The sequence below is a fragment of the Dasypus novemcinctus genome, chromosome 3 (genome assembly GCF_030445035.2).
Source record: "Dasypus novemcinctus isolate mDasNov1 chromosome 3, mDasNov1.1.hap2, whole genome shotgun sequence".
NCBI lineage: Eukaryota > Metazoa > Chordata > Mammalia > Cingulata > Dasypodidae > Dasypus > Dasypus novemcinctus.
This window is the reverse complement of record NC_080675.1, coordinates 140,612,829-140,629,928: the sequence shown is the minus strand read 5'-3', so window position 1 is coordinate 140,629,928 and position 17,100 is coordinate 140,612,829. Positions and strand designations below refer to the sequence as shown.

The 17,100-nt window shown below is 53.2% G+C and overlaps 1 protein-coding gene across 11 annotated transcripts in view; it reads left to right on the top strand.

Moving 5' to 3' along the window:
• MEGF11 (multiple EGF like domains 11) overlaps positions 1-17,100 on the top strand; it is a 345,568-nt gene that overhangs the window by 149,027 nt on the left and 179,441 nt on the right. For all 11 annotated transcript variants that reach the window (XR_011648443.1, XR_011648442.1, XM_071214251.1 and 8 more), the window contains exon 5: positions 14,666-14,758. Coding sequence is in view for 9 of the 11 variants with exons in the window: in XM_071214251.1 (XP_071070352.1) it covers positions 14,666-14,758 (93 nt within the window). In the remaining 2 variants the exon portion in view is untranslated. The remainder of the gene's footprint in view (positions 1-14,665; positions 14,759-17,100) is intronic.

Here is a 17,100-nt window from a genome sequence, read left to right as displayed (position 1 = left end):
AGGTAAGAAACAGCAGAGGGGGAAGGCAGAAAGGAGGGGCCAGGGAATGAGATTAGGCTGATGGACGCCTGCATGAGGGAGAACGAGGGTCATATTTGAAAAAATCAATACTCCCCTCTGTGTGAAACAGGAGTAAACGTCATCTCGGGGATCTGGGCAATTATGTTTTATTGGGTCTCAGGATGTTGTGCTGAGACCAGCAGTGGCTGGGAAGTCCGTGCAGCCCGTGCTCTGCCGGTCTTGCCACTTCCCCGGTCTCTGGGTACCCCCATTGTCTCGGGCTGGGCTGTGTTCAGAGAAAGCCCGCATGAGCTGGTTGTTGCCGGGGAGGTGACTTCTCAGGGCCCTATTTTAGTAACAGTATTGACCTTCAGGCAGTGGCCTTGGTTTGGCCCCTTGATTCGAATAAACCTTCTCAAAACGTACAGTCCTGGGTCCCATCCCCTGAGTCCTGCATAGTAGCAGTTGATCTCACTTGGGGCTAATAAATTCTTGGATACTAATTTGTTTTCCCTTCCAGAGGATTCTTCCATACATTAATAGAGGCCTCCTGGAGAGTGTGCATTATTAGTATACTTTACAGTTTTACTTGTATTTCTTTGCTGAACACATAGCAGTTTCTACTCTGTTTAAAGTTTTAAAGTTACAAAAGGGGATGCAATACAAGGCCTTTATTCCAGTTCCCCTTTCTGAAAGTAACCAGTGCTACCAGTGTGTATTTATCTTTCTAGAGATATTTTATGCACATATAAAGGAGATTTGTATTCTTTTCCTAGACTTAAAAAGTTTACACAAATGGTAACGTCTTCTAAGGCCTGTTCTACCTTTACTTTTTCACTTTAGTCCTAGCTTGAAGAGCCTTTCACATCAGTACACAAAGAGCTTCGCCACTCCTTTTTATGGCTGCATAGTATTCCACTGAGTGGGTATACCATAATTTATTTATCTTTTCCCCTAAGGAAGGGTGTTTAGGTTATTTCCAGGCTTTTGCTATAAACAGCGATGTAGTAAATGACCTTACACATTGTTTTTCACTCTCTCAAATGCAGGTATACTGAGGTGGTACTTTTTCCCAAAGATACGGAGAGAGGCCCATGGATGAGATATCTGGGAAAGAACAGAGTCCCCGCTCCATTCCCAGCTCACTGATTTCACTGCATAGCTGTAGGGCTGCTCTAAGGCAGGGGGCAAGGAGGGGAGCAGGGGCATTGTGGGGGTCAGCCAGGCAGGGGCAAGGCGGGAGGGGCAGATTGGGATGTCTTCTCCCCACCCCAAGTCCCCAGGACTGGAATGATGGTGTCCTTTGTCCAGGAGGACCGAGGGACAGGTGACCCCACTCTGACCTCTGGAGGTCAGAGGACAGAGCTGGTGAGGGCTGTGTCCCCCAGACCTTGCTCTGCCCACACGGGGCGCTTCGTGCCACCCCCTGGGGAGCCTTCCTCTGAAAGCCTTCCCTGGCCGCCCGCCCGTGTACCAGCACGGCTCCTTTTTCTGGCTGCTCTGTAGGCCTGGGTCTCCGAGAGGGTCCATGGGGGGGGGGGGGGGAGAACGCCAGCTGGGGGTCAAGGCAGCCTGGGCTTGAATCCTGGCTTGGCCATTTAGGAGTGGCGTCACAGGCCACCTGGCTGTGGGTTGGGGTGGTTTGGACAAGGGGAGGAGGCAGGGTGCAGATGGACTCCTTGCGCTCTGGTCAGGGCACGTCCTGGTTCATGGAATGTCAGGCTCCATGGGCCTGAATGATCCCCTTGTCCCGTCACCTCCCCATGGTCAGGAGGAGGATGTGGCTGGTCCAGGAGGCGAATTGCCGCAGAGCTGGGGCCCCGCAGAGGCGGCGGGGCTCTTAGTCGAGGGATGTTAAAGGGTCTTTTCAAAGAAGAGAAGTAGTGTGAATTCCAGAGAGGGCAGGAAATCCCTATACACAGCTCAGCCAGCCACAAAAGCAGCCTAAGCCATGAGAGGGACGCGATTTCTATGAGAATTAATTCATAAAAGCACAGACTTCTAGGGATTGCAAGGGGAATTCGGGTTCCCAGGCCAGGCAAGGGTGCTTGGAAGCAAGGTAGAGGTCGGATGGGAGGAGCGGCCAAGCGGTGACCTTCACAGAGGCCTCTCATATCTGCTTTGCACGAATTTTATTAAAGCTCTAAATCAGGGGTGCTAAGTAGCTCTTGATTTAGCTTCTCAATAGGAGTGAGAGTGGAAAACAGTGGGAGATGCAGCAGTGACAGTACTCGTAAAGCTTGGGACAGGCTTTATCATGCCCAGTGGTGGCAGCAGCCTTGCTGCAGAATGAGGACAAAAGACTAACTTTTCAGGAAGGGCACTTCTCTGCAGTTGGGCATCGTCTGTCTCAACTACGCTCTGTTTAGAATCCGTGAATTCCCATCATTCAGTCTTCCACCTGCTTCAGCTCCTATTAGAGAAAAGCCCCCTAAAGACTTAGCATGTGGAATCAGGTCGAGATGTGGGCTGGGCAGCAGGGAAGGGCAGAATCAATGCCAACAGATGCAAGTTTTGGGGAGGTCAGTTTCAGCTCAATGAAGCAAAGAGCTTTCTGGTAATCAGAGCTATTCATGAAAGGAATGGGCTCCACTGATTTATGCATTCAACGTTCAGCACATGTTTATTAAACTTCTACTCTGTGCAGGTACTCTGCTGGACTGAGCAAGAAAGAGAGCTTCCATCTTGCAGAAGCGCGTCCAAATGAGCAGACAGTGGCATGTGATCTGTGCAATGGCAGGGAAGGGCAGGTATTAGGCAAATATGTATCAGGAGCATCTAACCTATTGTGAGTGGCCAGGGAAGGCTTCCTAAAGTAGGTGACGTTTCAGGTGAAACATGAGAGATGAGCTAGCCAGGCAAGGAGGAGGGGGATGAGGGTCTCTTGGGAGAGAATAGCACATGCAAAGGCCCGGAAGGAGTGAGAGCCTTTCTCACTTGGGGACATTGATTCAGTTGAGTGTGGTTGGAGCAGAGTGAGTGCACTCCCTGCTGGCAGCAGCAGCTCCGTGGGGGTTGGCACGGGATGTGGGACAGTAGAAGCGAGGACTCTGTTAATTGCTTGGCCCCTCTGCCCCAAGGCACTGTGGTTCTGATTGCCTGCTGAAGTCCCTGAATTCAACATTTTCGAGTGCCAAGTGTGTGCTGCCTCCTCCAAAATGAATGATGATAGTGGAAGTTGGAACTTGGGAGGCGGGGACCTGCTAAGAACCCACTCTGCTAAACACTCTACAGATAGTATCTTATTTAACCCTCAAAATAGCCCTTTGTTTGGGCCTGTTACTGGTCCAGTTTTATAGAAGAACTGAGGCTTTGCAAAGTTTTGTACTTTCAATTGGCTCAAGATCACACAGTTGAGAAAGTAGAAGAACTGGGACTGGACCCCAGTTCTGGCCAAGCTGAAAGCCCGTGTCCTTAACCTGCGGCCTCCCTGCCCGGGGACCCGAGGAGGGCCTCCTCATCTCTCTGTCTGTTTGTCCCAGCCCCCATCCTTTGGGAGTCTGTCAGGCATGGCCACGAGAAGAGGCCAGCTCCTTCTGGAAAGGCAAGTTGCAAGTGAGAACCAGGCAGGGGACTGGTTTTTAAATCAGGGCATTAAAAAAGCACAACACTCGACAAGCCTCATGTTTTGCTTTCCTCGTAGGTGGTGAGGATCAATTTCCCAAAGGGGGAAAAAAATCAATCAGTTGGAATGTGTCTTTCTGGAGAAAGCCTGGCATCTGTCAAATGGGGGAAAAAAGACCCAGGAAAGGCTTTTTCTCGGGTTGCGTGCCGGGGTTGCTGACTCAGGCCGTATGCTCCAGCACCATTAACAAGTTGGAAAGCTGTTGCTCCTCGCAAGAACACAGGATTGGGGTTTGAACGGCAGCTGGAAGCTCCTTCAGAGTGAGGAACGTGGAGGCTACCAGTCGGCAAGCAGAGCTGGGGCCCGCAGCATTGATGAAAGGAATTGACTGCAAAGGTTGGGGTTTTTATCAGACCCAGCAGTGCGGAGTGATTGCTTGATGTGGGAACCTGAGAGGAATATCCTGAGAAGTTGGCGATTTTAATTGACAATTATTAATAGTTAAGCCCTGTTGAGGCCAGCCATGAGAGGCAGTTTAATATCTCAGGGGTGTGACAGGTGGAGTCACAGGGATCCTCGGGGAGTTGGCATCTGACCCTGGCTTTTGGTAATAGTTGGCCTCCAGGGCCCAAGCAAGGGTGGCCTGGACCCTAGGCTGAAGTCCTGCTTGTTGGGTTTTGCTGGAACAGCCCTTGTTTTTTTTTTTACAGAGCATTTTGCTGTCCCACCATGGGGGACATGGAGCTTAGCTTTGCCCTGGTCTCTTAGCTGAGTTGGGTTTCACCCACGAGCAGGCTGGCATGGCCCACATAAATGACAGATAGGGCTCTGGACGAGTGAGGGAAGTAGAGACTCTTTAAATTCAGTTACTGATTCATTCGCACTATGTGATTAAGCACCTGCCATGTGCCGGGCACCATGCTAGGTGCTGGGACATGAGGATGAACTAGAGGAGCCCATTCCTCGCCTTCATGGAGTCTATGGGAGACAGGCAAGTAGCACAGAGAAGTCGGTGCCATGGCCTGTGGGGTGGGCTGCCCGTCGTGGAAGCAGAGAGGGGACATAAACCAGCTTGGGGGCACAGGGTGGGAGTCCGGTCAGGGAAGGCTTCCTGGAGGATGTGGCATCCCAGTTAATGTGAAGGGTAGCCAGCAGCAAGTGATGGGAGAGGTGGACAGCCAGCCTGTGGATGGAATTCCAGATTATGTACCACAGCCCAGAGTGCAGGGATAGAGACTCCTTCACAACCAGGAGACATTCCGCGTGCCAAAGAGGAAACGGCAGGAGAGAACAATGGGGTCAGAGCAGTGAGACGGGCCCGAAGAAGGAAGGTAGAGGAAGTTCTGGACTCTTCTTCCTGCAGAGAACTCTCAGAGGCAAAAGGCCTCCTGCTCTGATGGTCTGTGGCGTTAGAGGGTGGATACCGTGACTGGCACATAGTAGGGGCTCAGTGCATGTATTTTGAGTGAATGTCAACTCTGATACCACCTTCTCTGTGAAACCTTTCCTACATTCTCCCCGGCCCCCAACACACACATCTGGAAGAATTGTCCCCTCCCTCCTTGTCCCACCCTGCACCCAACTGGCTGTCATTTCAGCACCAATAACATTTTAGTGCCCTTGCTCACTCACTCGCTCACTTGCTCACATACTGTTTGCCTTTCATGCGATCAGACTGTTGGTACTATGAAAGCAAACTTACTTGCTTTCAGTATTCCCAGCACCTAGCATAGTATCTGGCACATAGTAGGTGCTTAAAAATGATTTTGGAGTGAGTGACTGCCTGGAAGCAGGGGTATGGAATAGAGGACCTTGAAAAATTTTTAGCTGTGTTCCCATGTGCCAGGCACAGCTTAAGCAATTTACACACATTAATGATATTTCATCTTGCCACAAACCTATGAGGAAGGAGGCCAGTGTCCCCATTTCACAGATAGGAAATGGAGGCCCAGAGAAGCGAATCACTCGCCTGAGGCCACACACCTAGGAAGTGGCGGAACCAAGCCTTGAATCCAGCAGCCTGGCCCCCGGGTCGTTCTCTTCCATGGGAATCCCAGCCCAGTTCCCCGAGGAGTGCCTGAGCGTGGGCACTACCCGCGTGGCACGCCAGGGTCCTGGGGCAGGTCCTCGTTTCATTGCATGTGCCACTTGAGCCCTGGAAGTGGAGCGGGGTGTGTGCCACGCTCCCCTGCATGAATCATAATGCACTGATGAGCTGAACCTGGGCCGTGCCTCCTGCTTCCTCGACTACCCCAGCCCTCGCCCCCACCTCGGGTAAATGAGAAACCAGAAAATTGGCTTCTTCCTCCATTGTGGGTCTAACTCAGGCCATTCTGTTATCCTCTGAGCTGGAAATGAACCTAAGAAGGCTCTGGGGCCATGGCAGCTCCCTGCCCAGCCCTGGAAGGAGGACTATTAATAATAACCATGGCAGCAAAAATCAAAGCAACAACTGTAACTAACAGCTGGTTCTAGGCCATTCACTCTTTGCAATAACCTTTAAGTGCTGTTATCAATGGCCATTTCACAGATGAGGAAACTGAGATCCAGAGGGGCACATGGAGATGATCATGTTCCCATGCCAAGCTCTGTGTCTGCATTTGTGGAATGGATTTTTCTCAGATTTGGCTTGAACCTGTCAGCCAAAAAGTCTGATAAATGGCAGAGCAGAGTCCCAGGCTTTTAAATAATGCTGCACTGCCCAAAGCAAAAATCAGCAAGGGCATCAAATGAGTGGAAGACGAGCGGCTATGGGTCAGCTTGGCCTGTTGGATGGGTTGGTGGCCCTTGGGTTAGCCATCCTGGAGCTCTGGGTGGGCCTGCCTAGGACCTGAAGTGGGGCTGGCAGGTGGGTGGTCTCCAGCCCAGAGAGTGGTCAGCCCTATGTCCTTCCAGCTAATCAGCCCTGCAGGTGAAGTGCTTCTTGTTTTTTGTTCCTTTGTTTTTTGGGTTTTGTTTTGCTGTTTTGTTTTTGTTTTAATTGTTTCTTGTTTTAGAGCCAATGTAGTCACAGCAACTAAAAGCAAACTCTAGATATGCCAAAAGGAAGGGCCAACCATTTTGGAGGGGACTCAGAGCTGGTAATTATAGAGGAATGAGTGATCACAAAATATGATTGTTTTAGAACTCCCCTTGGTGACACACACCACGTGTGACCTTGGGCATGCCAGAATCACTCATGCTAAGCATGTCACCTCCGAATTGGCACTTGGGCTACTTGGATGTAGGTCATTTTATTTCCAAGCTGAATCAAATAACAACCTGATCTAAAGCTCCTGCTGGGAATGCTGATGGTGGACTGATGAGTGTGCTGCGGGGTACTGGGGAAAGTGGGTTCAGGGCAAGCTCCGGAGGCCATATGCTGTAGAATTCTGGAAGGCCACCACCTCTTCTCTCTGAGCCCCAAGACTTCTTTTGTCCTAGCTGAGTATCAGGCTACTTAGGCAGTGAGCAGGGAAGTTGTCTTTATTTATCCTGACCTTTTCATGCAAATAATTTTTATAGTTCCATTAAATAGTAAGACCATTTGCAAACTGCCAGGCAAAATGTGTTATCATGAACACCTCAGGGACTCCGGGGTCATCTTGGGTGGCATGCTAATAGAATAGAGAATTGATTAAGTCTCACCATGAGAGAGGGACAACAAACTGGGCCACCTTTGGTCAGGGAAGGGGCAGTGTTGTCTCAGCAGTTTGCAAAGGGTCTCGATTCAGACACCTTTGCTACTGGGTCCTGGGCTACTTATGCAAGCTCTCCCCCAACCCCTGCCCCGTGCATCTGCACCTCACAACATATTTGTTCCCATGCCAGGCTCTGTGTCTGCATTTGTGGAATGGATTTTTCTCAAATTTGGCTTGAATCAGTGAGCCAAAAAGTCAATAGTTACTGCAGTGGAGCCCCAGACTCCTAAAGTGGAAGATACATGTCTTCCAGCCCCTTTGTTTCACAGATGGAGTAACTGAGACCCAGAGAAGGGAAGGGACCTGGCTCAGTTCTCGCAGCACTGACTTGGTGGGAGATTCAGGGACGGAACTTCCTTATCTCGACCTGTGGTCCAGGTGGGGCGGAGTTCACGGTTAAGAGCAGGCCTCTTTGCATCACACAGATGTGGGCTCAAGCCTTGGCTCGGCCACTGGACCCGTGAGGGTCCCGGCCGGAAACAGATGGCATGCTGAGGAGGACAACTGAGGCAAGTGTATTAAACTTATTGCATATAAAGGCATGGAAAGGATTAAGGGAAACCAATTAGAGATGGAACAGCATTGAGGGCTAGCCACAGAGAAGCGCCACTGCCATCCCCAGGCCTGAAGGAACAGCGGGGCCTTGAGCTGTAGGAGAGGGCCGCCCAGCAGGACACCGCCCCACGCCCACCGCCCAGCCTTGCCTTCCGCCTCCCTCCCTCCCGGCTCCTGCTGGCGTTTCCCATTGGCCAATCCCCCAGAAGCCAGAGGACAAGGAAACCTGGAAGTGCAGACCATGGAGGTGGCTTCTCAGGGTGCAGAGCAGGGTGGAAAAGGACAGAGGTGATCAAGCAGGAGCATGCTCACGGGTAAAAACTGGTTCTTACTCTGCTTAGAAATGAAGCCCAGATAGACACACCATACATAAGCAGAGACACAGTATATCTGTGTATTCAAATTTCATGGGAGGGCGTGACTAAGAAAAAGCATGTCCGGAAAGGCTCCTTCGTGGGGCAAGGGGTAATAATGACAGAAAGGTTGGGGAGCGCTGGCTCAGCCCAGCCTCTCACTAGCTACAGGAATCTGCCCCAGTTATTTAACCATTTGTGTGGTTGAGACTAAATAGGTAGTGACGATGCTGACTTCAGGGAGCTGGAAGGATTCAGTGGGGCAATGTTTAGTCGCTGCCGAGCACCGTGACTGGCAGAGAGAGAGGTCTTATCATTTGGCCCCTTTTCCTTTTTCCCTCACTGCACAGTTGCTAGTGTCTCCTGCCGACTGCACCAACAGTGTTCATTAAATCATCCATATTCCTTGTTCCAAACCCCCGGGAGGAAAGAGGGCACTAAAATAAAGTGCTTAGTTAGCACACGTGGCCGCTGCGCTTATGCTTCCCAGCTCGATGGCCTCTTGGCACTTTGGATGGACCCAAAGGACCACCTTAGGAAGTAGACGGGCATTGGTTGATATTTCCTGAGAACTTCTGGTCTTGTTTTCTAGTCTAGTCATACCAGGGAGTGAGTAAATAGTAAGAACACAGAAGGGGGAGAAGAGACCTTAAAAGTCTCAAACTAATTTCCCACGAAAACAGGAGCCCCCTACAGCAGGAGGGGGCCTTGGAAAGTGGCAGATAGTAAATATTTTAGGCTCTGCTGACCATTCGTTTCTACTGCAGCTACGCAACTCTGTGCAGTTGCCCCAAAAGGCAGCGATAACCAGTATGGAAATGAGTAGGCGTGGCTGCGTGTGCTAACAAGGGTTTACTTGCAAAACTCAGGAGCAGGCTGGATTTGGCCCGTGGGTCATAGTTTGCCAACCCCTGCCCCACGGCATTTATAGGTCCTGTATCCTTTGCTTGAGCATTCACAGTGATGGAGAACTCCCTGCCTATAGAAATAGCTCGTCAAACTCTGAATCCACTCAGGGGTTACGAAGCCTTGCCTTGGGTTAGGCTGGAATCTGCCTCCTTGTCACTTGCACCCCTTGTCCCTATTCTCTCTGGACAGAGTGGCTTCTGCCTCTGTCGGTCAGCCTTGAGCCTGCCAGCTGACCTTGTCCCACTCCTCCACCCCCCACAGCTTCCTTTTCCAGGCTAAACGCCCCCGGCCTTCACAGCGTCTTCACAGCCCACATGTCCACCCACTCCGCATCCGGATCCTTTTCTCCTGACTTGTCAACATCCCTCTCAAGATGTGGCACCAACATCCACGTGTGGCGTTATCTGTCACGTGTGGCCCGTGGGGAGATACAGGGACGTTTAAGACTTTGGATTTACCTTCAAGGAGCTCACAATCTAGATGGGGAGGCCAGCTGATGCCATGCTAAGAGGGGAAATGGCAGGAGGCTGGTGAGCTACATACCCCCAAATGGAGTGCGGTGGGCAAGGAGAGGAAGAAGAGGCCTCCATGAGCTGGGCTGGTCAGGGGAGCCTTGTGGGAAGTAGTCCAGCCTCCATAAGGTGCAAACTGGAGGCTGGGGGAATCCACCCCTCGCGGCTCTTGGTGGAGCCAGGTTGATGGGGCTAGGCCCGGCCTGGCAACCCAGGGCTGGGGAGCCCAGATAAGTGTTTCACGCTTGAGGCTGCGGTAGGCTGGTGTGGTGGAGCCCGGGCAGCCCCAGTTCACAGGAGAAGCATCAGTGGCAGAGGAAGGACCCCTGAGGGTGACGGGTTCTAATGCCTCTAGAAGCAGACAAGGAGACAAGCCCAGAGAGGAGACAGCAGCCTGCCCGGAATACTGTGTCAGGTGGTTTAGAGGCTGGACTCACACTCAGGCCTCCTGGCTCCCAACCCAGTGCTGATTCCAGGGAATGGAGGAAAGAAGCCAGGGGTCCTTGTGATGGCAAGAGGAAAGGTTTAGTAGGCCCTGGAAAGGGGCTAGGGCTTCAGTACGGAGAGGGGGCCTGTAGCAATGGCTACAATTCAAGCAAATGGTGGATGGAGAAGGGCAGGCTTGCAGCTCCTGGTGATTCTTAGCTGGGTGGGACCTTAGACCTCATCGGGTCTAATCTTGATGTGTAGGGAAGCTGCAGGCCCAGGAGAGGAATGTGGGCTAGATGCAGGATGCCAATCCTGGTCTCCTCACACCCCTTGGCCACTCCTTCTACAGCCACACACCACCAGCCCTCATGCTCCCCAACTGCCCTGGTCCCACAGGGCTAGAAATAGCCTGAGCCAAGGGACAGAGCCCAGGGATTTGGTGACTTCTCTGTGATGGCCAAGGCTGACCTTAGGAAAGAAAATCACATCTTCCCCTGCGTCCTTGGTGCTCTCTCGTGAGGCAGGTGAGTGTGGGATGTGCAGATATTGAGCACTTACTGTGTACCAGCCACCATGAGGACTTTAAAAAGCTTGAGTAGGAAGCAACTTCTCTGCCCCAAGGGACTGGAGCTTCTCAAAGGAGGAACAGGTGCCACAAAGCAGGCCGGGACAGCTTATGATGGAGATTGAGGCAACCTGTGTGAAAGCCCAAGGCCTGCACATAGTAGGTACTCAGAATGGTAGTGCACAGGAGGCAGCCACAAGTGGTAGCAGCTGTCAACTGTCTTGGATCTGGAGTCCAACCCCATAGTGTGTGGGCGAGTGTGTATGTGTGTGTGTATTTATTTACAATGTGCTGGGTACTCTTCTAAGTACTCTACCCATATTGTTCTATTTAATCTTTGCGACAACCCTATGAGGTATGTACTACTATTATCTCCACTTTACAGATGAAACCCCTGAGGCCTGGAGGATTATGCAGTCTGCCTATTGCCCTGCAATAATCGGCAGATCTAGTATTTAAATTCGGGTGCTAACCTCACCAAAGGTGGAGATGGGGTGGCACCAGCCGGGACCAGGGACTCTCGGCGGGTCCTGGTAGACCTGCATCCAAGCCTTCAGGGCAGGGTGGGGGTGGAGGCGGGGCTGGGGTGGCTGTGCCCTAAGGACTGAGCAGCCCCGCCTAACACAGGAGCAAGCTCAGACAGCCGTCACCACCTCAGGCACTGCTCCGGGCACTTGGTCACCTCCACTCCTCATGCAGCCTGGGGGCCATCCTGTCACCGTCCTGTTAAACAGACGGGGCTGACCTACAGAGAGGGCAGGGACTTGCCCAGGGTCTGGAGCCACTAAGGGACACTGGGGGACAGACCCAGCGTTCTGGACGTTGCCTGTGCTCCTAACTGATGTGGCTACTGCTTCTCGCTAAAAAGACCTCTAGTGCCCTGGGAGGTAAGAGACAGAGGCAGGTGGGGGGGCGGGCTGAGAGAGCGTTCATCTACATTTCTCAGGGAGGCCCAGAGAGGGGAAGGGGCTCGTCCTCCGTCACACAGCTGGTCCCCTCAGAGCTGGCCTCCAACTCCCTGCCCATAGCAGCCCATGACTGTGCAGAGGGACTTGATGAAACGCCCACCTGGAGGCCAGCTCTAGGGGCAGCTGCTGCAGAAGCCCCAGCCTCCGCAGAGGGGCTGCCCTTTGTGGACTCCACCTGGGTCCAGGGGAAGGAGCTGGCTGCCCCAGCCCCAGGGAGGGTCACGGGTCTCCCTCGTCTCCCCCGTTCCCTCCTCGGGAGACGTTCCTCGCAGCAGTCCGCCCCTCCTCGCCAGGTACACAGACACACCAAACATGGCAATCCGAGCCTCGGGTATTTGCGATCAATATTTCATGGCTCAAACAGCATTGTCTAAACAACACCTATGAAATATGAATGGACTGAGGTTTGACAAGCAAAGAGCCCAGGCGGAAGCCAGGAGGGGAAGAGGAGGGGGAGCCCGAGGTCTGGAAGGACCACGGGGACACGGCCCGTGTCCTCGGGGTCGGGCCCAGGCTGTGGGGATGGCTGTCCTCTGCTTGTGGGGCCCCCAGGGGCGAGTGTGCTGGGCCCAGGGCTGAACTGGGGCTCGTGCCTGCAGGCGGGGGGAGGCGCTCAACAGAAGGTCCTGCGGGCTCCTGGACTAGGGGGAGGGACCAAGGGAGAAGGCAGCAGAGAGCTCGCTCAGAGCACCCGAAGGCCCTTCCCTCCCAGCTAAGGAGAGGGCTGGAGAAGGGAGAGGAGGGAGAGGGACACGGGGCCGCCTCCTTCCCAGGCTTCGTGCCCTCCTCCCTGGTGCCCTCCTCCCTGGCACCCTCCTCCCTGGTGCCATCCTCCCTGGTGCTCCTCCCTGGTGCCCTCCTCCCTGGCACCCTCCTCCCAGCACTCCTCCCTGGCGCCCTCCTCCCTGGCAATCCTCCCTGGTGCTCCTCCCTGGCGCCCTCCTCCCTGGCTCTCCTCCCTGGCACCCTCCTCCCTGGCACCCTCCTCCCAGCGCTCCTCCCTGGCACCCTCCTCCCAGCGCTCCTCCCTGGTGCCCTCCTCCCTGCCTCTCCTCCCTGGCACCCTCCTCCCTGGTACTCCTCCACTGCCCCTGCCCAGCCCCACCCTGCAAGGCACACGCTGTGTTGGAGCAGCTTCTCTGGCCTCACCAGCCTTCTTGGGGGCCGACTACCACACCCCCGTGCTGTTGCCTCTGGACTGGGTGTCCAGCCCCTGCGCCATCTGTGCGAAGGTGAAGGGTGTACAGTTTTGGGCACTCCTCACCTCCTTCCACCTTCAGAGATCTCCCCTCTGAGCTCCTTCAGCCCTGGGTGAGGGGCCACACACCACCTAGGAGGTCCCAGACACTCGGGGCCTCGGTTTCTCAGTGTATAAGATAGACGGGTCGGATGTGATTTCCTCTAAGGCCTCTGAATACTCGGCCGGTCCAGGAGCTGCTTCCTGCTCTCACTGTCCTCCGTGGAAGCTTCCCCGGGCTCCAGGTCTTGCTCTCTGCGGCCAGTGAGCTGACCTGACAAGCTGACAGGAGGCGTCTCCTGTAATGCAGACAGGCCCAGCTACGGAGCATGCTGGGTCTGCAGCCTCTGGGGGAGGGGGATGCGGGGAGGGGGTAATTGAGGCCAGGGCTTGTCTCTCTCCAAGGCAGGGCTGGCCTCCAGTGGGGGCCATTGGCCACCCGAGCTTGTTCGGCCAAGTGGGAGGAGGGGGAGCCAGGCAGCAGGAATGAGCGAGGCGGGTCTTGCTAGCAGCCAGGTGAGCAGTTCCCTGTGGCTCTAAGTGAAGCTGGGCGCGGGGTCAGGCCCAGTCCTCCCTGGGGCTCCCAGCTGGATGCTGCCTGAGGTCTTCAGTGCAAACCAGAACCCTCCCCGAAAGCCCCGTGTACAAATGAGAAGAGCTCAGGTGCAGGGCTCTCCAGGCACACCACGCCGCAGGCTGGCCGAGGACAGCCTGATCTCAAGCCCTCTGGCCAGGGAGGCCCTGGGACTGCCTTGTGTGGGACAGGCGCCAAGCCCGGGCGAAGCTGAGTCAGCAGCCTCGGGCCCAGCTTCTGTGCTGGGGAGGCCCCCACGCCAGCACAGAGGGGGCCTGGTCGTCCGGCCTGGCTGTGCCCTCGAGGCGGGCATTCAGGCAGTGGTGAGTGGGCGATGTGCGGCAGGGCGGGCGTTTGGAGACCACGGGGCCACCTGCTCCCTCAGCACAGGCCCGTTCCGGGCAGAGGGAAGGTCTCTAGCTGCCTGTCAGTAAAAGGCACTTCATCTAGATCCCTTCCAAGAGATGAACAGGATTGATGGTAACTGAGATTTCCTGAGCTTTCAAAATGGGTGGGGTGGCAAATGGGGGTGTTCCGTAATCCTCCACGGATGGATTAGATGGTGGGGCAGGTCTTTAGGAGCAAAAGATGACCTTGAGAAAATGTGGGTTCTGCCAAAGGGAAGAGAGAAATCACCTCCCTTCCTCCAACTGCTGCCAATAAGCCCTCTCGGAGCTGGAGCAGTTGACGGAAACTTTCCCGCTGTTGCCTCCCAACTCAGGAGACTGTAGCATTTGACTGCGTGATAAGAAATTGCCAGGCACTTTCTAATTACAATTATCATCATCGTGGATGTCTCTCTTAATTACTTTCTTATAATTAGCTGTTGCTTTTCCCCCAGCATTTGTGTACTTTGCAGATTTGCTGACATTTGAGAGCCCCAAAATAGGGACATTTGGGGAGGAGAGGAATGAAGTAAGGGGAAGTGAGAGGAGCCTGTCCTTTTCAGGCAACCTGATAAATGTGGAGGCCTTTGCAAAAAGACATTGGAGGAAATAAAAGATGGAATTGGCAGGTTGTTTCCTGAGCTGATGGGAAGAGAGCACGGGCACAGATTCAGGGGCTGGGGCTGGTGGAGGGTCTCCAAGAGTTGAACATTGGGGGAAATATTCTTGGAAAGCCTTTTAGGAAATGGGATGAAACACGCTTTAGTGGGATCTGTTTCAGAGTTAATGAAATGGCTTCAGGTCAGGAGTAGCTCGCACGCATCCTGCACATTGCTGGGCGCCGGGAGCTGCTACACAGCGGTTGATGCACCTTGACCAGGTGGTTGGTTTTCACTGTTGGGTGGTCCTCCCTCTCTCCCCTTCCCCTGCAGCCCTGTGTACTGAAGAGTGTGTGCATGGCCGCTGCGTCTCCCCGGACACCTGCCATTGCGAGCCCGGCTGGGGAGGACCCGACTGCTCCAGCGGTGAGTGTGGGCTCTGTGGGTGTGGGCGGGCCCCGGATGTGCCTCCGGACGAGGCCGCAGTGCGCACGTGCTGAGTTTTCACTGGGCAGGGTGAATCACATGGGCGGTCTAAGAGAGAGGGGGCAGCCCTGCAGTTTAGTACATTATGGTACTGGTGGGCTGGAGGGCTTAGGGGCTGCGGGGCAATTAGGTTTGTGGGAGTCTAGAGGGGCCATTGTATATTGTGAGTAGAGCACACGTGGGGTCATCTGTTATCACTCTGACTTTTGATGAAACGTCTCTTGATAGGGTCTTTGAGGGTCGAAGAGAAATTGAGATGCCACCCAAGGGTGCAGACCCAAGATGTCACTATGTTCTGAGTGTGGTCCTTGGATTTGTTGGTCCAAAGGCTCAGTGTTGTGGGTGCCCATAGAGGCTCAGGGGGACCGATTCGTGGGATTGAAGGGCACTGGGATAGCCCATGAATGGGACACTCAGGGTCACTGTGTTCTGATCTCCCTGGGGGTAGACAGTTGATGTTCCCCTGGGAAGGCCCTCTCTTGCCAGCACACCAAGTGAGGCACATGCCCTCAGGGCTGACGCAGCGACCCATGGCAGCATGTGGTGTATCTCTACTGTGGGGCTGGATCTACCAAGAGAGTTGGGTGCGCCTGGCAGCTGCTTGGGAAATCCTCTACCAAAAGCCCAGCTGAAGGCAAAATTTCCCTCTCTGGCTCCTCTCTGTGAATGCTTGCAGATCACCCCCTCTCCCTTGGCACGTTTTGCAATCCATGGCTGGTTAAGCCAATGGATGGTCTTTGATGTTCAGAGGGGCCTTTGTTAATGTTGAAGCCCACATTTCTTCCCGCTTTGAGCTGTCTTTTAATGACATGAACAGATAACAGGTAGATGAAAAATAGACTGGGAAGCGGATATGGCTCAAGCAATTGAACTCCCACCTACCACATGGGAGGTCCTGGGTTAGATTCCTAGTGCTTCCTAAAGAAGACAGTGGGCTGGCGTGGTGAGACGAGCAGCAAGATGATGCAGCAAGATGACACAACAGAAGATACAAGGAGGAAAACATAAAGAGAAACACAAGAAGCAGGGAGCAGAGGTGGCCCAAGCAATTAGGCAGCCCCCTCCCACCTGGAGGTCCTGGGTTTGGTAACTGGTACCTTCTAAAAGGAAGACAAGCACATAACAAACAAAGACAGTAAGTGCCAACAAAAAAGAGGTAGGGAGAAATAAATAAATAATAAATCTTAAAAAAAAAAAAAGCTGATCCATTAGGAGTTTCCCTTATTATTTATACATCTTTGGGAGCCACCTCCCTGTTCCCTGTTCTGTACTGACTGCAATGGTCATAACAAGTTGGAGAAGGGGATGTTGGGTCCACATTTGGTACTCTTGCTCTTCCCCACTCTCTCTGCTGTGGTGGAAATACCTAGTCGTGGTCCTTTGTCTACTCTAGAGAATGAGAATGCACGGGTCAAAACAAGATCAGTATGAGGTTTTGTTTTCAGACTGGGTGGTTATTTTGGCATGGGGAGTTCAGGATCTGTTGAGGGTACCCAAGAGGCTCTCTTAAATGGACTGGAATCTCTAATAGCCATGGGAGCCTCCTCCCTCCACCTGTTCCACTTCTTTGAAGCGGGCTGCAGCTGAAAAACAGGGGCAGGGAGTCTTCCGACAACGTAAAAAAACACAAGGGTCACATGAGTTAAAGGAAGATGTTAAACCAGTCTTTCTGTGGACTTGAAATACAGGGAACATGTTGGTTGAAATGTTTGAGGGCTTTTCACCTCTTGTCCATGTTTTACTTCGTGTAGCTTTGTTTGCAATGAATCTTTGGTGAAGAAATACCTAACCTGCATTAGGCGAATCCTGCTGGGACACGTCTGCTTGTTTCTGCTTGCTGCTCTCCGATTACAATGCTGAGGGCAGGCTGCTGGAGGTTAAACTATAGCCTGAGTTCCAGTGTCCCTAATTGCGTATAAATTACTAATGAATGCAAATGTGTTTAGTGTCTATTGTATGCTAAAGTCTGTGCAGGGCAGCAGGGCGGGTCTTCAGACATGGTCCTTGTCTTCTCAGGGTTTCCAGTCCAGAGGAAGGGCTGGAATGAAGGCAGCACTTGAGGACCAGCATTAGGCAGCTTAGAGAGGTCTTGCTCCCAGAATGAGTTTACCAAGCACAAAGGGAAACAGCCTTGTACTTTACAGTATGAAACCCAGTTGCTTGATTGCCTCCCTGGTACAGTCACCAGCTTTGGTGCCTAGCAACCACAAGCTGTTTACTCAAATTAAATCAACTCTGTGACAAAGAGCCACTACCCTTGGGTCTACTCAAGGTATGTAACA